General features: G+C 44.9%; 1 protein-coding gene across 2 annotated transcripts; it reads left to right on the top strand.

Moving 5' to 3' along the window:
* The first annotated feature begins 9872 nt into the window (after positions 1–9872).
* LOC149327949 (uncharacterized) lies at positions 9873–25442 on the top strand. 2 transcript variants are annotated; one of them, XM_089562373.1, is made up of 7 exons: positions 9873–9951; positions 13938–14047; positions 15621–15686; positions 19275–19316; positions 20546–20599; positions 23922–24001; positions 25314–25442. In XM_089562373.1, the coding sequence occupies exons 1-6, from the start codon at positions 9906–9908 to the stop codon at positions 23997–23999; spliced, it is 396 nt and encodes a 131-aa protein (XP_089418499.1). In that variant the 5' UTR covers positions 9873–9905; the 3' UTR covers positions 24000–24001; positions 25314–25442. The 2 variants fall into 2 exon arrangements, with proteins under 2 accessions (XP_089418499.1, XP_089418500.1); XM_089562374.1 differs by lacking the exon at positions 25314–25442 and having other exon boundaries at positions 23922–24109.
* The last annotated feature ends 661 nt before the right edge of the window (positions 25443–26103 follow it).

Genomic DNA, 26103 nt, shown 5'->3' with positions numbered 1-26103 from the left:
TTGCCCTCCAAAAATCCGTGCTGGTATGAAGATAGCAAGGAAAATTTAGCGCAAAACTTTGTTAGTCTACTGTGGATAACCTTTTCTAAACCTTTAGAAAAAACTGGTAGGATAGAAATGGGCCTATAATTTGACATATTATTTTTGTCTCCACTTTTAAAAAGCACACTAACTTTAGAAATCTGCATTAATTTGGGAAAGTGCCCAGAAAACAAAGCAAGGTTATATATGTAGGTAAGTGCGGGAGCTACCAAACTGATAACATGTTTTACCGGTCCTATTTGAATGCCGTCAATATCACAGGCTTTACTGTTCTTGAAAGAGGTAAAAATGCTGCAAATTTTATGCTCATCAGTTGGTCCAAGAAAAATACTGTCAGTATTACGTCTTATATCTAGCCCCACGGTGTCATATGATGGCACATTTCCAACAATGTCTATGAAAAAGTTATTGAATGCTTCTGCCAATTCTGATCCTTGTACGTGGTGCCCTTTATGAATTAATCCACTGACAGGAGGTACAGTTGATGCACGACAAAATAAATGATTAAGATTTTTCCAAACGTCGCTGCTTCCCTTACAGGCTTCAAATTTATCATGCAAGAATGCTCTTTTCTCGCGCTTTAAAAGAGCAGTCACCTTATTTCGATATTGTTTATAGTTCGCCAAGTCACTCAAAGATTTAGTACTCAGAAATTTTTTAAAAAGATTTGTTTTCTTTCTTATCATCTTTAGATGCGTTTTTGTAATCCAGGGCTTGCGGTTTTTTCCCTTTATCCTGACAGTCTTTTCTTCGAAATGTGTTTTATAAATCGTTTTAAATATAGAAATGAACGACTCGTAGGCTGCATCCACGTCCTCAGAGTGGTACACATCATCCCAGCTAATGTTTGTGATGCTCGTTAGGAACGCGCCAAGTGTAAGGGGTGTAATATTCTGTATGGTAAAGGAAGGTTCATCGTGCGCTACTTTACGAGTGTCTTCTATGAGCATGAAAATAGGAAAATGGTCACTAATATCACTATAAAGGACACCCGAATGCACATGGCTTGCGTCAATATTCGAGATAAATAAATCGATTAAAGTTTCTGTGCGGACGGTAATACGGGTCGGAGTTTCTGTAAAAACGGTGAGTGCATTTGACTCTAGGATCGAAAATAACTCTGCACGAGCAGGCGAGGGTTTAAGGATATCGATGTTAAAATCTCCTGCAAGAATAACTTTGAACCTGTTTTTGTTCACGGATTCCAGGATATTGTCAAGGAAAACGAAGAAATTACTTAAATTAGAATCAGGAGGCCGGTAAATTACACAGCACATGTAACTACGAGACTTCAAAGTTAGACACTCAATATCTGCGTTGATCATGCTGAGCTCTGGGATCAGTTCGAAACCCAGTCCATATTTTGCCAGAACTGCCACACCACCACCAATTTTGTGTGATCGGTTCAGAAAAAAAGGTTTGATAACATGCAGGTTTGTATACTTCTTCCTTTGAGGTATACCATGTTTCTGTTAACATAATCACGTCGAAGTCAAAAGAAAATGCATTTAAAAAGGTAGCCAATTCTTCTTCTTTATGTCTTGCGGAACGGATATTAAGGTGAAAGCATGTCAGCCTGATATCTTTGTGGGAACGGACAGCGGCATTTACATCAGATGGGGGCACCGCCATTTCCATTTAAACAATCTTTTCAAGGTCCTGTGTTTGTCGGATATGAATGACATCAGATGACTCGTCTTTCTTTGCAAGCACCTTTCCGTTTTTGATCCAAACAAAGCTCCACTTGTGTTCCTTCTTTTTTGATATGGTCATTCCAAGTAACTGCTTAACTGCCGGGCATAAATGTTCATTGATAAAAACAGGGGCGCCGGGGGAGTGGCCAAGATCGTCTGTCGAAATGCGCATCTTTTTCGCCTTCTGCAGCACTGCATCACGCTTGGAGCGGTGCCGGAATTTGACAACAATATTCGGCTCAGCATCCGAGTTCTTTGTTGGCACGCGGTGACAGATTTCAATGCCATCATCAGCAATGGGCACGTGCAGAAGTTCCCCAATGTCGTGAAGAATCTTAGGAAGATGCTCGTCCTGTTTTTGTGGTATGCCTTTCAGTTCAAGGTTACAGACCCTTGAATACTGCTCGGAAGCCGTGATCCTCTGCTCATGCATGTTAGCAACTTTTTTCAGTTCTTGGCATTCAATTTCCAATTTTTCTAATTTTTCATTTCGCTCTTTGAGCGCCTTGTTCTCTGACAGCAAAGTGTCGTTTTGGTCACTTAGAAACGAGAGGCTTGTCTTCAGTTCCCGTATTTCATTCCTTAAATCTCGTTCCATCTTAGCTTTGAAATCTCGCATCTCCTTTCTTAACTCCTCACGAAATTGGGCCAGCTCAGCCATCTCGAGCTGCTACCTTAGTGGTTCAATGCACAACACACAACACAGGATTCTGGCAGCAGATAGGGCAGCAATACACACAGAGATACAGTAATATAAAAGTGATTTCCAACCTGTAACAATGCAGAGAAAAAGCGCCACACGATGCGTCTATGCCGCCCGCGCTGCTGCCAAGTGGTCGGGGCGCCGTCTTCCAGCTGCCTTTATAGCAGCTTCTCCTGGTGGGCGTGTCGCACTTGCGCAGGTGTCTTGGCCGTTATCTTCTGCCTTGGAAGATGGAATGTTCTGCCTTGGTCGTTATCTTGTCTTGGGGCCTTGGAAGTGAGCGCTGTAACAATGCAGAGAAAAAGCGTCACACGATGCGTCTATGCCGCCCGCGCTGATGCCAAGTTTTAGTCTTCTCAAATAGGGGTCAAAGACCCATTTCCCAAGCGTTTCACCCTAAAGAACCCGAACACCAGGCCGGGGGAAAGCTGTTAGCCATTGTATCACTGCTGAGTACACGGCGGCAGTGGGGATCGAACCCCGTACCTCCGGCAAGCGAGGCGGATGCTCAAACCACTAGGTCCCCGCTGCATTGTTCCGAACATATTTCGCCGTCCTTCGACCTCAGTATTTATCCTGTTCACCCTCCCTCCTCCCAGCCCCCTCCCTCCACCATGCGGCAGTGATAGGGTAGCAGCGCTTCTATTTAGGCTTCTAAAAGTGCTGCTTTCCTCTCCCAGAAACGCCTGAAAATGTGTGCACAGCCGGACACGCAAGACTGCTGCTATGAAAACATTCTGAAGTTCTTGCCTTCGTGATGAATGGAACAGTTGTAATTCGCGATTCTAAGGTCTGTTATTTCTTTTTTGGTACAACATGACATCAAGGGTTCCTATTTTTCAGCTGCGCAAGCCCCATCAGCCCAAAAGAAATGTACAAAGTTTGAAAGGTTGAATCTCCACACTACGCGCACCTTCTGGGCCTGTATCCCCAAAATTACAGACCCAGAACCTGCATTTGATTGTTACTGGCAGCGTGAATACCACTATATCACCAAGAAATAAGAAACAATGACAAACATAAGCATTTGCGGCGCAAGGTGCTGCATTTATGCCGCTGTGCCTGTCTCAAAATTTTGTGAACTTGGCCCAAAAGATGGCAAGCAGCTATGTAATTATTCAGTTCAGAATATGCTCGTCACGATCGTCACAACGAAATGGTTCGCAACTGTATACATGTAATTTTTTCTCACCTCGATGATATAAATGTAGGCCAAAGATTTGTTTTTTTTTGTGTCATAAGCATTCTTTTTCCGGACGCACCAGTGAGTATCACGGGAAGTGTGATACATCTTTTGAACATTTTGCGGTATTTTTACTGCCTGGAATACGATAGTCTAGGTCTATAATTATGCATATTCAATATAATTATGCTTAGTCAACGTGTTCAATATAGCCAGCATTACAATAAATCCCCGCGTGATATATCCGGGCTCGGCTGCGCATGATTTCTTGTTGATAAAGGGGAGAATACGCCTCTGTTGACATGGTCATACCATGGCAGGGGAAGCAGCATAGCACCTAGCGGTAGAAAAGTTACAAGTAAAGTAAGGCATCACTAACCTGAAACCAATGGAATACAATTCTTAAAGACAGCTGTTAGCTCGGTACTGCGTTGCAGCTACTGTGCCACCAGGGACCGTGACCACCCGTTTTATAGTTGATTCCCGCTGACTACAGCGCCCTTGGCAGTGTAGCGTCGTTTTTTGAGTATTGACGTGTCCCAGATGCGGTGGTCAGCAGACGGGAAGATCTTGTAGCGATGTCAATAGTGCGGCAAAGCCAAGAGCACAAGTTATAACGTCAGCGTTTCACGCGATGCTGCGCTGCTTCCAGCGTGTCCTTGGGAGTCAAATTTTTGGGACACCCTGAATGACGACAACGACCATGGTGGGCTAGCGCTATTTTATGCGTAGTGACGATTCTTCGATGCGGTTTTTCCCCTCCGCCTGAAATGACAGCAGGACGACTGCTAAACGTAGGTTTTCGTGTTGTGTTGTTCTGCTGCTAGTGTGCTACATGGGACCGTTCGTGGGTTGAGCAGGCTGTCGAGTCGTGGATAGTGAGGGGTAAAAACGTTTATTTGCTCTGAAAAAAGAGGGTTACACGGAGGTTGCTCTGCGGTCAGGTTTAGTGCCGTTCCCCTCAGAGCCCCTAGTACGGGACACCAGTGGCTTCCACTGCCGCCACTGCTCGTTCGAATTGCGTTCTGGGCGTTCAGGTCACAGCAGGCAAGTAGGGTCACCTGCCAGTTCTCCGGAGTGGTGTATGAGTTGGGGGTAAAGCAGGGTTGGAAGGGCGCACCCACACCACGTGGTAGATGTCCGAGGATCTTTCCCTACAGTACGGCCACTCCCCGTAGAAGGCTGGGTCAAAGTGCGGAGGCGGAGAAACAGGCGTTCCTCCACTCGTTAATCCTTTACTTCGGTGGGGGTAAATGTTGTGTCTATCTTGGTATAGTCGAGTTATTTCCTTGAAAGTGGAGGCCCACCGGCCTCCGCTTCTTCTTCTGAGGGGTGGGACGAGGTTGCCCGGTTAGAGAACGCGCGGGTGGCTGCCTCGTATCCCCCTAGCACCGAGTGGGCCGGAGCCCAGACTATGGAGCGATGGAGTGGACTTCCTACGTACAAGCTGTTTTCAGTAGCCAGGTACGGGACCCAGCCCTGCTCGACGTTCCTATACGCCCTTCGCGAGTCGCCTATGATTCTCTTGGAATCGGACTGTCTTGCCGCTATCGCGGTGGCTGCTTCCTCCGCTTGGGTTACGTTCCAGGCTTTGAACGGTGATCCGTTCTCTTTTGGGACTCGTGGATCACCGCCGCCGTGCACCACCCACCTTGGTGTGAGCTGATGTGTTATGCTCTGGGTTTCCATCCGTAGTGGTGAGCTAAGGCCTCTGCTCTGGCCTTGCGCCTACCCTCGTGGTCATCCTTAGACATGTTAGTGGTCTTACATATAGGGCGTAGGGCCACTCCTGCGGGAGTCTTACTCTCCCCTCGGTTGTATTCGTATGTGTTATGTGCAGTCGATCTAATAGGCGGCGTCCTGACGGCGCCTGTGATAATCGCATGTATTCACGCGTGAGGTGGGCTTCTGTCAGTTTCTCGAAGAAGTTCGTTATACCCAGTCCAGGGTTAGGCGTGCTTGTCGGCAGCTCGAGGGCCTACTTCGCCACTTAGCGCGTGGTCACCTCGAGGATGTTCTTGTCGTGTCTTTTGAGGCGGAGATAGGGGTCGAGTGGAGGATTCTGCTCGTCACAAAGGCATTGGCCAGCCGTAAAGAGTCTTTGGTTCGCACTCCCCATTTTATGATCGAGACTGCGGACCATTCGGCCCACTTGGTCCCCCACGTTCTTTAGCTTTCCGTGCGTGGTAGTCGCCAGCTAACGCTGGTGGATGAACAGACCTAGGACTCTGATTTCTTCTCGTTCGGGTACCGGTTCCAATTCGAGCCGCAATTCTATCTAGTTCGTGCATTTTCTGGAGGAGCGAATGTGCACGAATTCGGAATTCTGCGGCGAGGAATGGAGGCCGCATCTTCTCGCGTACCCGTTCAGCGCGATGGTTGCCTCCTGCAGGCTTGAGAACATTTCTTCGAGAGAGCCCTACATAGTTCATGTGGAGGTTTCGTCCGCGTACTGCGCGTACTGCACATCCAGGACTTTCTCCAGGTGGGCCTGTAAGTTCTTCATTGCCAAGTTGAAAAGCAGAGGGGATAGCACTGCTTCTTGCGGTGTCCCTCTCGCATCTATAGAAAGGGACCATGCTCAACGTTCTGGATCTTTACGTAGGCCTGTCTGTTCACGAGGAAGCGTTATATGTACTTGAAGGCCTTTTCGCCACACCCTGTCTCCAAGAGGTGCGTAAGAAGAGCCTCGTCCGTCACATTGTCGAGAGCGCCCGTCAGGTTTAGGACCAGCACTATCTTATCCCCATTCGGATGTTGGGCCGGGTTTAGTACTTCCCTGCGAAGCTGCATCAGGACGTCCTGAGCCCATTTCTTTCGCCTGAAGCCGTACATCGAGTCGGCGAAGACTCGCTTCTTTCCTCTGTACTACGATATTCGGTCTCTACCATTGTTTCCATCAATTTGCCCACACACGTGGTGAGAGAAGTTACCGTCGCCGTCCTCCACTCCGTGGGAAGTAGATTTGCGGTCATCAAGATTGAATTAAAATGCTCCAGGAGGGATTCGTATGCGGGTTCCGGCAGATTGACTAGGAATTTAACCCTTCCTGGCGTTATCCCGCGTTTCATCGTCGCTAGGGCCGCCATCAGTTCGTTTAGTGAGAGAGGTTCGTCTAGCTCAACGTTTTCAGGTCCACTGTACCTGTAAGGGCCTCCCCTTGGGTATTGTGTTGTGCTCAGGTACTGGTCGCTGGACCATGCGGCCTTGAAATTTACGTGTCAATCTCTGCAGGCGTTTATACGTATCGGTGCTCGTCTGTGTTGGATCTATGAACAGGCGCCGCAAGATTTTGCAGACATGTCTAACGGCCGCGTTGCACCAGTTCTCCCCAAAATAACCATGGTGTCTGAGTGTACATGCGTGCGCTTGCGTGTACGTGCGCGTGTGTAGTTGTGATGCAGAACTATCGATAGTAATATCGATATTATCGATAGTTGAGTCCCTATTGAACTATCGATGGTAAAAAAGACTATCGATAGTACTATCGCTAGTACTATCGATAGTATTATCGGTAGAACTATCGATAGTTCAGTTGATTTTACTACCGATGCCCGTATCCATACTACTTTTTATATATAGTACTATCGATACAATAAAATCAACCACTCGTACAAACTGCATCGCAAACTTGGTTTCCCGAGTGTGTGGTATGGAGGTGATGGTATGAGTTGATGACAACGTTTTCGCTGTCTACGCGTCACCGAGCTCTGCAGACGTTCCCTACGTAAAATTGCTAGATAAAATGTTAGCTTGCGAAAGTCCTAGTTTCGAAGCATGTGTGCGAAAATCATTTCTGCAGCGGTTACGTCAACAAGCCAGCACAACTTGCGCTGTTTGTTCTTTCATCAGATGCAGTTCCTAGTATTTTTCTGAACTGTTCCAGCGCTTGCTCTTTCATGGATGCAGTTCCAGGTATTTTTCCGAACTGTCCCAGTGCACGTTAAAGAATCACAGCCGGTCGAAATTTACCCGCCAAACCAATCAGAAATCGCACATGTTTTAGTTATATCGCTGGCCAACAAATGTATACTATCAGTATTGTTACTGTCAATTGTCTTGCCATCGACAGTTTCACTATAGAGTCTTGTTATCGATAGCGGTACTATCGCAAGTAGTACTATCGATAGCAACACTATCGATAGTAATACTATCAATAGTCGAATCGATAGCACTACTATCGATAGTGTTGCTATCGATAGTACTATCGATAGTGTACCGATAGTAGCACTATTCATAGTTTTTTTACACTATCGATATTTTCAAAAAACTATGGACAGTATCGATAGTTAATCTGTCGATAGTTTGGCATCACTAGTGTGTAGGCTTCACCCTTCATGCAAACTTCGGTGGTCGCACATCCGGCCACTGGCTGGTAAAAATCCATCTCCACCAACCTAAACCTCCCGACCCCCTCTTTGCGACCTTAAAGTCGATTTAGCCGAGGAGGATTGATGTGAATACTCCACGCATTCCTTCGCCCAAGTGTTCTGCGAAAGAACGCCGACAAGCATTGTAACAGTAAATATAGTAGATCAAATAAACGATTACTTCATATTACCTTCTTTGCATGTCTTTGATCTCCAGTCTGCTTCTCTCATCATTTAGTTAAGTCCGGTCTAGTTTAGATGTTGCTATATTTTCCGGTCTATTACTTGCACGTCTTCCTCACCTTTATTAACACGCACTTAGTCATGGTCATTGTATTCGCTGTGAAGGTTCGTGTACATTCAGCGTGTCAAGACACTTCTCAGCGACGTTTCATAGACGGAGCTAACCGCGTCATCCTAGCATCATCCTAGAATTGGTCATTCTCTACATAACATTCATAGCTGTGAGTCCTCAGACCACTACTAGCATTGTGGAGCCGCGGTTATGAGATGAGCCACTGCATTAGAAGGCGGCTGTTTCTATCTCAGTCACTCGTAAAGATTGCGGGGCCCATGTTGCTCTTCCCGAGCAACCTCTCGCGCAGCTGGCATGAAGCTCTTCCGAACTTAGTCGATCGTACCCGAGTTACTATCCGAGCTTACCCGAGCAGCTCGGGTTGCTAGACAAAGGCACAGGATCATACGTACGTACGGTATGAAGATTCTAGGCCGGTGTTTGTGAGCCTTCGAGTGCCTTCTCACTAAAAGAGTGACTTCGTCAAGAATGAATTGCCTCATGATAGACTAAAACTTGTAAACTTGTGGGAATACTTGCTCGAGCAGAGCATCTGTATATGTACGGTGAACTCCTCATTTTCGGTTGAAATTCTTTTGTAAGGAGGAGCAGATGTGGCGGTTCGTGCATGTTCACCACAATAAGACGCATATCTGTGACGCTTCACGGAAGTTGCTGACCGCGCCATCCTAGCGTCGTGTGTCCCTGCGACATTTTCCCCATATTTTGACATAGCGACCGCCCAAGTTATCATATTTGGTAGCGGCCGACGACTCTATCGGGAAGGGAAGAGGGTTGCTTAAAGAAGCGGCGGGCTGCTTGAAGAGGAATGCACTCAGCGGCCAGCGGCAATATTGAAAAATGGGGGCTGAACATAGATACCGATTCTTGAAAAGAGCAGACGTACAGGAGAAAAGGAGAGGGCGATTGTGTCCAGTGGACGAGACAGATGATACGGTCGGAGGAGAGGAAGAGAGAGGTCTGGGGCGGCGGCAGGACCTCAGAGCCGGAGTTTTGCCATTGATTGCATGAGATAGACCTTTGAGAACCCGTCCCCACGCCTGGCAGCACGGCGTAGAACAACCAGCGGAAGAACGCAAGTAATGCCCAACCTGGCCACGGCAGACAATCCGGCCCTTAATTGAGCCATTCATCGAGTCCGTGCCCTGCCACGCTGATGTAATCCCTGTGATGACCGACCCGACGAGTCCTATGAGCGTCTTTAGGCCAGTTGATTTAATTAATTATGCCTCGAATTGAACTCTCAAGTCTGTGCTTGCATCTACTTATGCCCAGTTTAAACCCAGGACCATGATAATAAACCGGTTCACCCCGTCATAATTAGGGCAGGAAAAAATAAGGAAAGCTCTTATTTTTCCCTCTGAGCCAACCATCGGTGGACACGTCATTATTCATCTCAGCTCGCATAGCATGAGAAAAAGAACTGAGGGGAAGATCATTCCACATAATGAAAGCAGCTGCAGCGCACGTGCTCTGACTTAAATATTGACATACATTTGGCCTCTTCTAGGCTAGCAGCTCATGTATCGCCACAGTTCCCCGGTGTAGCGAAGTGATGGCGCCAGGACCCAACTGGTGGGCCGTGTTCTTGCTACATATGACTCTAACTGCTGTAACATCATGTCGTTCAGACCCAAAGGATGGTAAGTGGCTGAGCAGTGACATCTGATTTAAGGGTGTGTTGTTGCATGATAGTTTCCGCGCTGTGTTTATAAGGTGCGCACCACTTTTGGCTGCCTCCTTTTTTGTCGGGCTCCATTAGAATATGAGGCGCTATGGAAATGAGGCAAAACCCTTCTAACGCATGGAGCGTTGTATTCCTGGACATATCCTCAAGCACTATTTTGTCTGTAAGGCATTGTACTTCTTTTTCGTTTTTTTGTGTACTTTGTATTTTCTTTCGTTTGCGGCCAAACCTAGCTGATTTATTTTTTTTGCTTTAGTCGTGTTAATTTTACAACCACAGTTCGTCCTTTTTGTACTTCGTATGGCGATAAAAAAATGTGATTATTGGCGCCGCTATATACAAGGATAAAAAAAACAAAGTTAAGTGGTTTTTCCGTGGTATTTCTCGACATGATATTTAAATTGTTGTGACACCACTTACTGTGTGAGTAGAGCATACAATAGGCTTGCAGAAGAGCGGTGCTTATGTTCTGCGCAATAGTACCGGAAGAACCTACGCATCTACCGATGGGAGGGAAAAATTGTGCGTAAGAATTCCCAATTTGTGGAAGCTCCAATGGCTATAATTAGATGCTCGTCTAATACCAGAGCGGACTCAGGCGCGAAGCGATACAGAGGCTCCCTTTAATTGACGAGTTAGTTGAGCTGAACGAAAAATGTTCAAAATGGCGCGAAATCGTACAGACCGCATTTATCAAAACTTTTGATCTCAATCAATGTTGGGCCTTAGGTTAACACAACTGTTCAAGTATTGCGAATTGTTATTGGTCTTATATTATGCATTCTTACAAACGTTTAGCCGCTCGACAAATTAAGGTATAAATATTGCAGCAGCAGGCCACATAAAAGCTAAACGAGACATTGTGATGTTCTGGAGAGAGTGAAGTAAATGTAGTTATTTTGTATCTAGCTGTAAAGCTGTACCCGCGTAAACTCTAAGACGATTTCAGCGTACAGAAAGAAAACTGAGAATGCCTACTGGCGCCCCGCAGATATGAAACCTCTGGAGAGACGAAATCAGCGCCTGTTTCATCAATCGTGTTCTTGCTGCCAAAGGTGGCCAATCCCCGTACCGTAAAAAGAAAACGAGTGAATAAGAAAAGCCGAACTATATGAAGACTCTCGCGCAACTCAGTAAAGCACTCCGTACGGCGGGTATGAAAAGCTATTTGGGAACACCTTCTGACAATAGAGCAAGCTCTGCAGGATGTGGCGTAGATTTAAATTTAACTCGCTTTATCGCGCTGTAAATAGACCTAATCGCACTTGCATTCAACTCGGCTGAGCAAAATAGCAAGAACTTTGATCGTCGCCATGAAAGCAGGAAATTTGACAACATCGTGTAGCCAGGTTACGAACACCCTGTCGATAGAAATGCTTAGACTAGTGAGCGTGACGGGGCGCGGTTCGGTCTCAGTGAAGAGTTAATCTGTGGAATAGGCGCCGAAGGATTGTCTACATGTGCATGGGGTAAAGTTCAAGAGCATTGCATGCAAGGATTGGTAATGTGTTGAATTTGGAAGGGCGTCACATTCTCTCTGATAGGGTGGGAGAAAATGCGAGATTTTCAAGCTTTACTTTCTCTCCAATTCTGCAGTTTTGTCATTCAGCTGGCATTTTCATATATACAGGGCGCTAAGCAATAATGGCACGGGAATAATTTCACAGTACTTATTGTTGGGTATCTGTAAACAAAAAGTTTTGGCTATGACTTCGCATATTTGTTCCGCGTTTTGGCCCTCTCTCCGCTGGTGCTATGCTCTACTGCCAGCATATTGGAGATTTCGAATTCCGGGACCGCGTTTATTATGTTGATGTTTAGTTAGAACTAAACATTAAAAAGACAAAATACGTTGCCTTTCGTGCTCGTAACAAGTGTATTGATGACAACATAGTAATAAAATGCCGTGATGAAATCGTCCAGCGCTCCACTTACCGTAGGTTCCTTGGTGTTACGTTTGAAGAAAACTTAAATTGTTCGATCCCGGCCGCGGCGGCTAGAATTTCTTTGGAGGAGAAATTCTAGAGGCCCGTGTACTGTGCGATGTCAGTGCACGTTGAAGAACCCCAGGTGGTCGAAATTTCCGGAGCCCTCCACTACGGCGTCTCTCATAGCCTTAGTCGCTTTGGGACGTTAAACCCCATAAACCATAAACCAACCAAGAAAACTTAAACTGGGCCACTCACGTCGACAGCGTGAAAACCAATATTGCACTATACATCGGCATTATTAATAAATTACAGCATCTCTTTCCTTCTCGATTAAAAAAACAGTTGTACTATAGCCTAGTGTATTCACGCCTCCAATACTGTTTATCTGTCTGGGGTACCACGACGAAAACTAACGTCGACAGCTTGCTAACCTTACAGAACCGTATGATACCTGTCGGTGAAAGTGCGCCCTATAGAAGTCATTCTGCGCCTCTTTTCAAGAAGAATAGTATATTAGCAATACAAAATCTTATTAATAAAAAACAGCTATTGTAATATTTCGAGAGATCAGCCATAATGAAAGCGCCTTTTTCCGAATATACCTTCGAAAAGAGCACACATATAATACAAGACACACTATGTACAACACAGGCAAGATACGGAGAAACTACGGTATGCAAAAGCAATCTTTTATAATTCCAGATTTCCTAAATCATCATCCTACCATTCTCAGTATTGTAAACGAATTCGTCATCTCTAGTAAACTTAAAAAAAAGTGAACTTGTACTTGTTATCTATTCAGATATGATTGTTTTCCTTGAAAGTGTAACATGCTTTCATTGTTTCTATTATTTATTGCATGTACTTACCTTCCATTTTAAGTGGATGTATATACTTTATCTAGTTTTCTTACCCCTGTGTTGCTTGAGTGTTTTGTGTATTCAGAAAGTGGACTGACACTTAGTCAGGCATTCGTTGCTTTTTTGTCAGTCTCCTCGACAGACCTTTTGTATTTCTGTCCAAACATTCATTCATTCATTCATTCATTCATTCATTCATTCATTCATTCATTCATTCATTCATTCATTCATTCATTAGCTCATTGCGGTCTCTGGGTTATTCAACTTTTAAGTGCGCCGAGCGGGCTGTTATCAAGTGTGACCTGGATTGAGTTCGGCGATTTGATCGCAAAGCTTCAGAATGTAAACCACTTCTGTGGGTTAGAAGCCCAACCATATAATGACAGTGAGTGCGTCAGGGTGGGTACTGCGGCGTACTTGTCTTAATTTAGGCACATTTTATTTACGAATGTTTTGTCGCGTCGTGGAGCCTAGGAAGAATAGGAATAAACTCGTAATCGTGGCGAGGAGATAGATATACGTGTGAAGGAAAATCTTCATGAACAAAAAGTACAGCTCTTCGCGGACGAAGTGACTGATCGGTGCAGCTTCACTGGAATCTACAGTCAGCATTGTGAGTCGCGCTGTGTTTTATACATCTCACTACCGAATTACAAGAATACGCCTGGAAATTGATATGCTTGATGCGATTGAATTAATGTTGGTAAATTTTACCTGCTTACGTTTTTGTTATGCAATTTTTTTCGCAAAAATGTAGCGCTAATTACTCATGCAAACAAAAGAGACAAACACAACAGGACCAGAGCTGTGGAAATTAGCGCCCTTTACATCAATAACGCATCTTAATCACGGCCAAGTATTTTTTGTCACCACACACTACCATCACGTTTTTCAAGTGGATTTTAGTGGAATTGAAGTATTTTTATGAGGTACGTTATGACTCAAGAGACTTTATACAGAAGTTAGGATATAACATCTTCCTGCTGCTGCCTTTTTTCGGTATTTTATTTCAGCAAAAACTTAGGTTTTCGGCCTCCTTTGTAAACTCTGGCTATTATTTGGGGAAAACTTGAACTCAAACGTACTGCTCATTCCGGGAATCTGCCACCATCATGTTAGGCATGAAGAAACACTTCTTCTCTTTCTTGCAGCACTGTTTGTTTCAAGGCAGCTTGGACGCCTGATAAACTATGCCAAGAAGAATTGTCTTCCTATACTACTGACACTGAAGCGATTTCATGCTGATGCCCTGGCTGTAAAGGTAAAGTGGCCTATTCGGTAGTGAAGAAAGTTATGAAGACGCAAATTTCTTATTAAGGAAGTTTAGAACTTTTCATTGCAGTCTGATATATTCAATCATTACGAAGATGAAGTTTTCGAAAGTCTGCACATTCCAACCCATTAGTTTAATGGCTTGTAAACAGCTGAAGTTTGTTGTAGCGAAACAGGAGTCCTTGATTTAAATATAGAAAGCTGTCCAGTCTCACTATTTTTACCCCTTTCAAACCTTTATCCGTTACAAAGCCAGCCTCGACTGAAACTAGTGAAGAACCGTATTTCATGGTATGATTGACATCTATGAATTGCTCGTTTTTATAGAAAAACACGTGTTGCTTCGACCCGTTCGCAAAGGATTGTGTGGCTGGATATTAGCGACCAAAGAGTTCGCGCTGTTCAAATCATGAATATCTACCAACTCGCCCAGCTGAACGTTTTGCTAAACCAAAAAACCAATCTTCAATAATATTGCACCTGTAACCAAATAAGACTATCATGGGCATTTTGTCTACAGAGAGTACTATTTGACACAGTTATTTGGAGATGCGTTGGTAAACAAAGGAGGAAAGGCATCTGTAGTTGAGATTTCGAATGCATTTTAAGAATGAAGGATCTTTCCGGGACACACGCGAGCGTGAATTTCTAGAATGGAACTGATAAGATACGAATGAAAGAACAGGAATAATTACCTGTAGGCTATCATGATGCAAGGTAAACATTGGGAGGGTTGACCTAGCCGATGAAAAGTAGGAAGTTTAAATGAATCAAAAGGAAGATTTTGCACACGGATGAATCTTAGGCCAACAGAAGCAAGTATGACCAGGTAATTAGAAATACACGCATGGTAACTGTGCTAATAAGGAAATACCGCATACATTTTATCAGGAATATTAGCCCTTCTGAACCTTCATATTATAATGGTGGAAAAATTTGCGTTTGTAATTTTATAGTGACAGCGCGCGCTCGGTAATAAATGGAAAGAGGAAAAGGAATTGGTGATCACTTTGTAGATGCTAGATTTTTTAACGCTGGGTGGGGTTTTAATAGGGTGAAGCTTGCAAACATGTACACTTTTCAATACTTAGCCAGGTAACCAAGATATCAGAATAATTATGACATAGTGATGCATAGAAATGAAGGTTACAAAAAAAAGAAAGCTTGCAGGGCCAGTATTTTTCTCAATGCCTGATGGATGCGCTTAAAATTAGTTACGGGAGCTTTTCTGAGACATTCGTTGGTGGATTGCAATTAATGAAGTAGATCAACGCACGAGACTCAGTCTTCAGAAAATGCCCTCGACAGGAGACATTCACTACGCTATCAATTAGGTTCTATATAATTGCACAGAATGTATGGACGCCTACATCCAGACTAGAGTGGTCTCGAGAAAGCATTTGAATTTGGAATATCACCAGGGTTAAGTGCACTGCAAAGCACAGCGTAATGAAAGCATATCTAACGGAAGTGTAATGGAAGCGCGCTACAGGAAATCGATGTTATTTCACTTTTGCCTTTCCAATATGCTTAAGATGAAAGGCTACTGGATTTCTTTGCAGTTTGTTAACAGCGCCTGCCAGGCAATCGATATATGTGACCAGCTGATGCACAGAGACAGCTTCCAGGTGAGGCAAATGCGATGCGTTCACATGTCCAGATTGAATTTGCACGTTTACCGACTAGTACAGAACTATGGTGTGCCTTTTCACGAGTCCTACGTTTATTTTCTCGCTCGCGCCTATTTCTTATTCCGCTAATTTGTTCACACAATAGCTGCTAACAAAGGACTTTTCTTTCCTTAACATGACAGCCACGTAGCATGTGTCGACTGAAGAAATAAGCGCGGTTTTGTTAACACCGAGAAGGCCTTTCTGGTTTTTCTTTTGCCCATGTGCGGAAAGTACAGGGCGCAGTCACTGGTTGCATGCCAGAATGTTGTTTAGGCACTCATTTACTGGTTAACGGCGGTCTGGCCAGTGCGTCAGGTATTTTTGAAACTCTGAAAGCTCTGTTCCATATAGCATCATTCGTCTAGATCTGAAGTCGAAACCATGTATATTTCAGTTCTATAGTGCCGGTGTCACAAAATTCGGCGCATTTTAGGAACAAACAAAGAAAAACCGCCGCGCGCACGGCGTCTCGCCGGCGCGAGCCCGACGGGGGAGAGGGAAAGCCCCGCCGAGCGCGTGCCTCTCTCTCCACCGCCGCGGCGTGCGCCGAGGAAATGAGTCATCCACGCCGATTATTCTCGAACATGCGAGTCGGTTCTACGGCTGACGGGGGGGAAAGGGCGTAGCCTTGCGTGCACTAAGACACGTCCTCCTCGCCAGTCGGCGTCGGCGCCGCTCAAGAACACGCTCGAAACTTCGAGATGCGACCCCCGACCTCTGACCAATGGGGACGCGCGGCCGGCGAGAAGAGGAAAGGGAGACAGCACTGCCAATGCTGCGTGTATGTGCGCGCCTACTCGGGCGCGAACAACAAACAGACGGGAGAGCGAGCCTATAAAGAAGGACGTTGACCGCTATCAGTCAGTCCGGACCGCCGTTTAAGCTTCGGAGAAGCGCGCCCGTTCGACTCCCGGGGAAAACACCACTCGGCCAGCCACGGACCAACGAGGCAACGTTCGCCAGTCTGCGGGACGGCATCGTCGTGGAACTCTGGTCGTCGGACTGCCGCAGTGCCCGGTGAACAAATTGTGTTTTGTTTGTTTACCTCTCTCTCTTGTGTTAGTGCACTTTAGGTGCAATATTGCCTTTGTATTGCATTCTCTCTCGAGCTTAACTTTGCACGAATTGCATTGTTCTGTTAATCACTTTGTATGTGTTTGTACTAGTGATTGTGTAATCCTCTGTATCGTCTCAATTGCTGTATAAACTTTGTTTTGTTTTGTGAACCTTTGGCTCCGACCCATTCTCTGGCTTGCGACCAGCGAAAGCTGGGCACCGAACGCCCAAAAACCTCTTGTCACTTGGTGGCTGGTCTCCGCTGAGTTTGCCACGCTGAGTCGAGGGCATCTCCTTCGAGTCCGAGACCGCTACCCCCACACGCTCTAAGGGTGTCTGGGAGCTTCCCACGTAAAAGTGCGCGAAGTCAGGGTGACAGCCGGGTACAGCCGGGCGGTGCGGACCAGGTAGACAGTACCAATTACCACGGTAGACACAGGACGCCGAAGCCGCGGGGCCAGACTGGCAATGATACCCCGCACCTCACACAAAGTGTTACGTGGCGACAAGCCGATTAATACAGTACGACATGACACATTGTTGTAGCATAATTTAATGGCTGACGGCTTGGCGCGAGCACTCCTGCCCACGCCACTGCACGGTTCGTCGTCTTCTGCCCCGTCACAATATGAAACAAAATGCAGAGAAAGCATTTTGGGTACGCATGTCAACAGGAAAACTATGCACAAAGAGGGTGAAAGTGGAGGCGGAGAGAAAAAAAATCAAGTCCGCAAATAAGAACACAATCAAAATATACTGCCTTAGTGCACAGTTATGTCGACTGATAAACGCACAGACCAGAGCAAAAGAAAGTTTATTACTAGATAGCAGAAATTAGAGCAAACAGGTCGATAAAAGGGTAGGAAAAAATGAGGGAACACTTAGGTGTCGCACTAAGGCTAGGACACGATAGCATTATGGATTAATTCTGCGTCCAAGAGTTCACCCTGAGTATCAGTTCGCAGACACAGTTTTTTCTACTTTACATACAAGGCCACGGAGAATTCTCGTGCACTTCTGGAACAGTGCTGCTGCGTTTAAGCGCTGCGCCACTGCCTCGACAGGTGGCTGTTCCAAACAGCAACTGGTGCGGCTTGTGAGTGTCAGGTTGCTCTGAACAAGGCAGCTGCTTCGAAAAATCATTAATTTAACTGTCAGGTGCCACCTTTGAGAGGTGACACAATCCGCATTTTTCGCTCACAACGCTGATACGACGACATCGATAACGCCGGGTTTTGCGCAGAACGGGAGCCTTAACGCTTTTGCGGCGATACTCTTTTGTTAGAATTCTAAAAATCAGTAGCAATAACTAGCAACGCGGGTGATGATAATCTAGCAGTTCAGTGTGGCTTCTTGGACTTTTGCCTTGCAGTGTATCGTGACGATGGCAAGTGTTTTTCTCGCTCTCTCCATTTAGGGACGTAAGGAAACCTTTCGTCCATGGTTCCGCCGGGATACATTGGATACAAGAGAGTACGTGGAACATAATGCTTTATAAATAGTTGTAAAGGTACTGTTTTGTAATTGGAAATCATTATATGGCTCATCAGCAATGTAAGCCGGCGTCAGCGTTGTCCGGAAGCACTGGTTTAAAAAAAGTCAGGTGAGGTCAACGTGGTATCAAAGAAAAGTGAAACTTCTTCCGAAACTGCGGGGAAATGAACCATGGACTTTCAAGCTGGGAGGCGAGCACGCTAACCACCCTGCCACGTCAGCTATTTTTTTCTTTCATGGTATTTATTCTACATGGTTACGTGCTTGATTCTTGGCGACCAAAGGCGAACGTAGTATTTGCGTTGATTTACGCTTGTTTGCTAATGAGTAGGTATGCGATTAACAACGAAGATATAAATTAGAAAATTAAAAGCAAATAAAGATAAAACGAATGTTTTGGCACTCAAAGCACATCGGTAGTCTTAAGTAACCTCCGTAGTCTTTCTCAGTAAGGAGAACTATGTAATTGATGTACACTACAGGAACCGGACATCCGGCAGTAAGGGACCTCTGGATAGTAGGGTGGATGTGCTGTTAAGCTTCTATGCAGAACATCAACGGATATTTCGCTGGCTAGGGCGGCCGCATTTCTGTGCAGACAGTATGCGAAAATTCCCGTTGTGGTGTGAGAAAATAGTGCACGGTAAATAACTGCTTGCGGACAAATTACTCCTCAGTTGTCCACTACAGCCTCTCTCATGTTCCATACTGAACTCCGGATCACAAAGCCCAAGTATCAACAAGCGTTCAGGACAACAGAATAGTCCTTGACGAACGATATATTCTGTTTAGGATGCCTTGAACCGCTTAGAGCTCTAGGTATGACAGGAATATTTTCAACCGGACCAGGGTGCCTAGCGGTGCTGTCGAGGTCTTCTAATTGACTAGGTGGCTCTGTTAACCATTGCGGAGTAAAAAGCAATAAAAGAAAGCTATCAGCCTGAAAGTGTCAGCCACGCGAAATGCAACTGAACTGTTTTATTTTTTACTCAGGAAAAGGTTCCATGCATGCAGGCATGGCTATGGGCACACTGGGTGAGTACTCATTTTAAGCACTGAGCAGTTACATGTATAAATTCTTAAATCAGCTACTTTTTATACTCAATATGCGCTTAGCTTGTATGTGCATTTCTTCACGGCATTTGCGAATGCAATAGTCTTGCTGAGCATATAGAGAAACATTCGCAATAATTAAAGTGGGAGTTCTGCATGATATTAGTTATTTTCTCATTTCAGACAATGTTGCTTGTATGCTTAATCTTGCACCAAACATCTGGCACCCACTGACATGAGCGTTTTATGTATACAGGTACGCATACCTTAGATTAAAGGTGCGGATAAGCTGCAGTAATTTCAACGTTTATTTCAACAGTGGTCGGCTGCCCGCCTCTCTCCTCACACTCACGTACTGCATCACGGGTGCTTTTGCGCCGTTAGCGGTTCCTTAGAATAAAGCCCTTATTTGACAAAAATGTCACATGAATTGTCTCCGAAGCCATCCACCTCGAGTGCTTGTGAACTTCCCTCCCGAGACGGACGTGCCCCTCCGGGACGCACGTATGAAAATGCAGCTGCCACGTGAAAATCTGCACGTACCTCAATCTTCAGGTGGCTTCACTCATATCCGCAAGCCAGCAGGCTTCCTCGCACCAGCACCCAAACGAAAAAGAGTTACCGAATTTATCCGAAGACTGTCAATCTAACAGTTACATGTGAAGACAGTACAGGTTACGAGTTTGTCGCATCGTATTGTGTGATGTCGTGGGTATTCCTGAAATGATTGGAAGAAGCCGGAGTGCCCGAAAGCCTCACGTTAACTGCTAGAGCTCTTAAAACCGTCCTTGCGGGAAGTAAAACGTTCTGGCGGGCTAGTTAGTTGATTGCAGAAAATAGGTTAGTACTGCGCGAGATGGACTCGACAGGAGAACGAGGAACAAAAACGAGAACACAGGCGCACGTTTTGTCGCCTGTGTTGTCGTTTTTGTTCCTCGTTCGGTCGTGTCCCATTCGCGCAGTACTAACCTTTTTTATTGTGGGAAGTTTAAACAATGTTTCAGAAAAAAAACTTGGTCAATCTCCCCGAATTTGTGCACAAAATTTTTACGGAATGCGGCATCCTTCAAAGAACTTCCCGACTGCCGCACATTTTTATACGAATGTCGAATCGGTTTGGGAGAATCTGCCTAAGTTTGTAGAGCACAAGTGCTCGATCTTTAGAAAATCTTGAGCCGAGAAAATTTTCGTGTGTATGTTTTTTTTTTCAGCTAGGGACAGATGTGGTTCCCCTTGACCAGATGCAGATTGTGGAGAAAGCTTGCGTAAGAGTCTCACCTTTTACACCCTTGTGGCCAGGTTTATCACAATGAAAGATGATTTAACATTGAGTGGCAAATCGGTGCGCCGAACTCGGATGGTTTAACTAGTCCCATGAAAAACCTCGCTATGGCTGTGTTCAGCCAGCCGATCCAGTCAATCTTGTTCCTGTTAGCAAAATACACTATAATAATCGGCGGGTTATTAAAAACCATGCCGAATAAAAATTTCTAAAGGTGATGGTAGTCTTAATTTTGCAACTTAAACATTCGAATGTAAAAGGCGACAATTCCAAAAACGCGAAGGGGCTAAACCAGTTCTGTAGTTGGCAGGTTTGGTCGAAAATATATTCAGGTAAGTTTTAGGTTTTCAAGCCTGAATACTTTTTACCGCAACACATACAAGAGAGGGCACTAGCTCACAACTGTTTATTCAGAAACAAGGCGCGTACATAATGTATATACACTCACGAGTGTACTATGTGCATATAAACATTCATGAGTGTATATATATATATCTATAAGCTCATATACAACAATTAATCATCATCCTGGGTACGTCCGCTGCAAGACAAAGGCCTCTTACTTGTATTTAAAGTTAATAATATCATTTGACAGTTGCGACCACCCTATCCCTGCAAACTTCCCAATTTCATCGTCCCACCTGACTTTCTCCTTCTCCCCGCTACTCTTTCCTTCTCTTGTAATCCACTTCGCTACTCCCAAGGACCGGCGGTTATCTTGCTTTCGCCTTGTCTTCAACTTCAACTCGTCTTCAACTTAAGATGAACCTTTTTCGTTAGCCTCCACGTTTCTGGCCCGTAGGTGAGTACGGCTAAGATACAGCTGTTATAGACTTTTCTTTTGAGAGATATTGGTAAACTGCCATTCATGATCTGAGAGAACCGGCTATGTGCGCTTAACCCGAAGATTCTGGTTACTTCCACCTCATAATCCTATCAGCTGTCACCACCTGCCCTAAGAGTAAGCATTCCCTTGCCACTTCCAGCAAATTGCTACTAGCTGTGAACGGTTCTTCCCTTGTGAGTCTGTTGAACATCACTTTTGTTTTATGCATGTTAATTTTTAGACCCACCGTTCTGCCTTGCCTGTCCAACTCATTAATCATGCTTTTCAGGTCATCTCCTGACTGTCTTAGGAAGTATCAGTATCATCAGCGATTCGAAGAATTAATTTGGTCTTCTTCTTTAAGTCTGAACCACGACTGTTGATAACGCAGACCATGGACTACCTCGTGTAAACAGCGGGTGAATGGCATGGACGCGATGGCCCCCCCTACCAGACGCCCTTCCTTATTGGAAATTCATTGCTGACTTTATGGGCGACTACTACACCTGCGCAGTCGTTGTAGATATCTTAGAGTATTTTCACATAAGACTGTTTTACACCCTGATTCCGCAATGCCTCAATGACTGCTGAGGTTTCCATTGAGCCAAATGTTTGTTCGTAATCAACGAGGCTAAATGTAGAAGTTGGTTGCATTCTGCGTATTTTTGTATCACTTGATTCATCGTTGACCATGTTCTATTATCAAGTATTCTCCACCTGATCATTTGATTAACTGAAAAATCAGGTTGTTGTAACTCCATTAGCGATTACCTTAGTGCATTCTGAGTGTATTATGCACGTCGTTTCCCTGTGACTTGAGTTTACATATGCACGCGCGTGTTTTCTGAATCAAAGTAGCTGATGGTTTATCTGTAGTTAAACCTGGTGTGTAAGGGAAAGCTTCATTCCCTTAAGCCAAACTATATGTCTCGTCATTTTTTTCAACCACAAGCAGCACTCTTAGCTTAACCAGGGAAATGAAGCTTTCGTTTACACACCATGTTTAACTAAATTTAAGACTTCCGCATTTTTTTTTCTTTGCGCTTGACTTGACCTTGACCTAACCTGAAACCTTATGGGCCACCTTGGTTTAGCATCATAGTAACAGTAGCTTTCGCTTCAAAAATTTTATAAGTTTGTGCCCCTATGGTCTCCTGTATGTGTTGCGGTAAAAAGTATTTGGTCTAGAAAGCATGAGCCCAGAAGCCATCGAACAAACGGCACTGAAAGTTTCAGGTTGCAGAATTAAATTCGTGTCTTGCCAGCTTGTATGCTTGAGGTGAAAAATTGGCGGCTGACGAAAGGAAATTTGTTTCCGACATAGCACAGTGATATGACATTGAAACTGATGGGAACACCGAGAAGAGACAAACTGAGGACCGCAAAAAATTCTGATCTCACTCTCTTCGCCAGAACTAATTACAAAAAAAAATTGATTTATTGAAGAGAACAAAGCAAGAAAGAACTTAAGCTCTCCTTTTCAGTCAAACCTAGATAGGTATTGTAACATAAGTACACCACCAAATAAGATGATGGCGCAAAATTAGCCTGAAAAGCAAAGATAATTTTCGTGGCTGCTTTGGTTGAAACCTATGGCATGAAAAGTGATTGTTTATCATAGAGCTTGTTTGAGTTGTTGGGTTGTGATGTACGACAGAGATTTTTTTAATTCACATTTTTTTTTCAGAAGTGTCCGCTCAACTATCTCTTACCGCACTACAAGTACATCTCGTTTTGTCGTCCGAACGTTCGGTGCTCTAGTGGTTGTCTGTGGTGTCGTGCTATTTCTTTTTTAAAGGCTAGCTAAAGAAGAAAACTTCGCATGTGGAAGCGTAGAGGCGGTACATGAATATTTAAGCAGCTATCGAGTTTTGTCTGCCCTGAGTGGTGTTTTCTTCGTTCAATTTAACATTAGTGCCCTTTCCTTTGCTTTGACTTTCGTACAAGGTGTATGTATGATCGTAGAGGTAGTTTTTATTTACCTTCGTTCCGGAATCCATATCTCATCTGGGATGACTTCTTTAGCGATTCCTCGCCCGTGTCCATGCAAACTCCTAATTGCTCCTCGGTCACCTCTGCATGCACCAATGTGTAAATTCACGGCTCGGTACACTGTTTTCAAATATAATACACACATCGGCTACACGATACGTCGTCCCCAAGCTGGTCAGAAAAGAGCGATCGGAGCAATACTTTGGGCCAGAAATGTTCCCTAGCTGTTGTAGCCACGCTTTTGGCCGGAACAGAACAAGCTTAATTGGAGAGATAGTGGAGAGGCCTTTCTTGAGAATTGGGCTTAGTCAAGCTGTTGTTCATGGTAATGATACTAATTATGATGGTTTAATTTTTTCAAAATCAGGATAATGACAACGACTTCAGTACTAGCGCTTGTGTTATTCTCTGTAAAATGAGCTATGTGCCAAAGTTTGCCATGAAAAGGAACGTAAATCATGAATTATCTTCGATGTTTTTTTTTCAGCTTTGTGCTGCAGCAGCCACACCATCAAGTCGAGTTGCGAAGCACGCCCTGGCATATCTACTGAAGATGTGGGGCTGAAGGTAGCTGCCGTTCGTTCAGAGCGCAAACCTGACTTCTATGCCTTTCTACCGGGCAACTTAATTTTTTTCTCTGACACTCATTGGAGGCTTGGATATCGTGAGATTCATTGATGAAACGATTAACTTGGGTCTGGATTAGCATAGATGAACAACGAATCGAAAGATATCCAACAGGAAAACTGTACCTGAAAATTCTGCGCTTAACGTCCCAAATCACCGTAGTGGTTGTCAAAATCGACGTAGTAGACTGCTCAGAATATATCAGACTAACAGGGTTTCTGTAGCTAAAGTGCAAATGCGCTTAGTATTGCAATCACAGCAAGCCTTGCATGAGGAGGTGTGGGATTCAATCCTCAGCGCCACTGGGTACCTGCCATTGATACAACGCGCACAAGCTTTCCTCTGGTCTGGTGCTTGGCTCATTTAGGGTTAAATGCTTGGGAAATTAGTAGTTGACCTCACCTTGAGAGAAGAAAATACTTTGTGCCATGGCGCTCTTTGGCCGCCGATTTCCTTGCGCCTTAAAAATTCGTCATAATCATCACAATCACAAAACGAAACACGACTGGACCAAGAGAAAGGTGTTTTTATACCTTGCAGTGACAACAAACAGCAAACGAACATTTGTAGATTCTGCCTCTCTCGAAATACAAGCGCCGCGACCGGAATCGAACCCACGACAATGGGATCAGTGGCCGAAAACGAAAGCCACTGAGCCATCGTGGTGGTTGGTTTGGTTTTGGTTTATTAGGGTTTAACGTCCCAAAGAGACTCAGGCTATGAGGGACGCCGTAGTGGATGGCTCCGGAAATTTTGACCACCTGGGGTTCTCTAACGTGCACTGACATCGCACAGTACACGGGCCTCTAGAATTTCGCTACCATCAAAATTCAGCCCCTGCGGCCCGGATCGAACTCGCGTCTTTCGGGTCAGCAGCCGAGTGCCATAACCACTGAGCCACCGCGGAGGGGCCCCACCGTGGTGGGTAGTTTCTAGTGAACATTGAAACTTCAGAGGTTTTTAAGTAATACCGTGAATTTTCTGCGTATTTTTTTTCGCTAAGCCCTAGGCGCGGAGAACGTTCAGGACGATGTACTGAAGTATTTTTGCATCTAAAGTTTGCTCAAAATTTTGAGTAAAGTTTTTGTTTTTCTGTTTTGAAAATTTATTTCTCTTTCGGCCGCACAGATTTAGTGCAGAGAAAACTTTCTCTAACATCCAAAACATCTTCTTCGGCTCTGGGATAAGACTCTTAAGATCCAACCAGAAGAAAGACTCCATGATTAATGTTCAGCTGTGATTCATGCTGCAGTGTAGCATCCCACGACCTCGTTCAAGGATAGATCCTGACGGCATCGCAAGTTGTTTCTGAAACGGACGGGTTGCGATACTTCCAGCTTCTATTGACTGCTCTTTATTGCCTTGAAAAGGACGCAATAAGATTTACTGTAGCCTCTTGCATCAATGCAAAGCATTGCAATAAAGTATTTTAAGCTTCGTATTTATGTGCCTCACTGATAAGGATCGCTGGCTTACTCAGCTGCTTTCATCTTCTAGGTTTGATTTATGCTTTGGTTTATGGGGTTCAACGTCCCAAAGCGACTCAGGCTATGAGAGACGTCGTAGTGAAGGGCTCCGGAAATATCGACCAACTGCGGTTCTTCGCCCACCTGGGGACCACCTGGGAAATTTCGACCACCTGGGGGCACAGTACAAGAACCTCTAAAATTTCGCCTCCATAGAAATTCAACCGCCGCGGCTGGGATCGAACCCGCGTCTTTCGGGTCAGCAGTCGAGCACTGTAACCACTGAGCCACAGCGGCGACTTTTTCCTCTTCTAGCGCACCACTCGAAAGAGGAGAGGAACATAACGGGGTAGGCAAGCTTGACCTTTATTTTCATGCAGCAGTAGCAGCGGGAAAAGCGGGTAGTTTGTACTGACTGCTCCCAACTAGTCTCACAAGCTGGATTCTTCTATCCTCTTAACATATCCCCAAAAGCCCTATGGTCGTACGCTGCTGTGTCTGTTCCTTCCGTCAAGAAATGGCAGATCGTGCAATTTTTTATCATGGTTGATCGGTTAATCGCTTATCACCTTGGGA

This window comes from Amblyomma mixtum, chromosome 10, assembly GCF_055824585.1.
Source record: "Amblyomma mixtum isolate Tamu chromosome 10, ASM5582458v1, whole genome shotgun sequence".
Taxonomy (NCBI): Eukaryota; Metazoa; Arthropoda; class Arachnida; order Ixodida; family Ixodidae; genus Amblyomma; species Amblyomma mixtum.
This window is presented reverse-complemented; position numbering and strand designations above follow the sequence as displayed.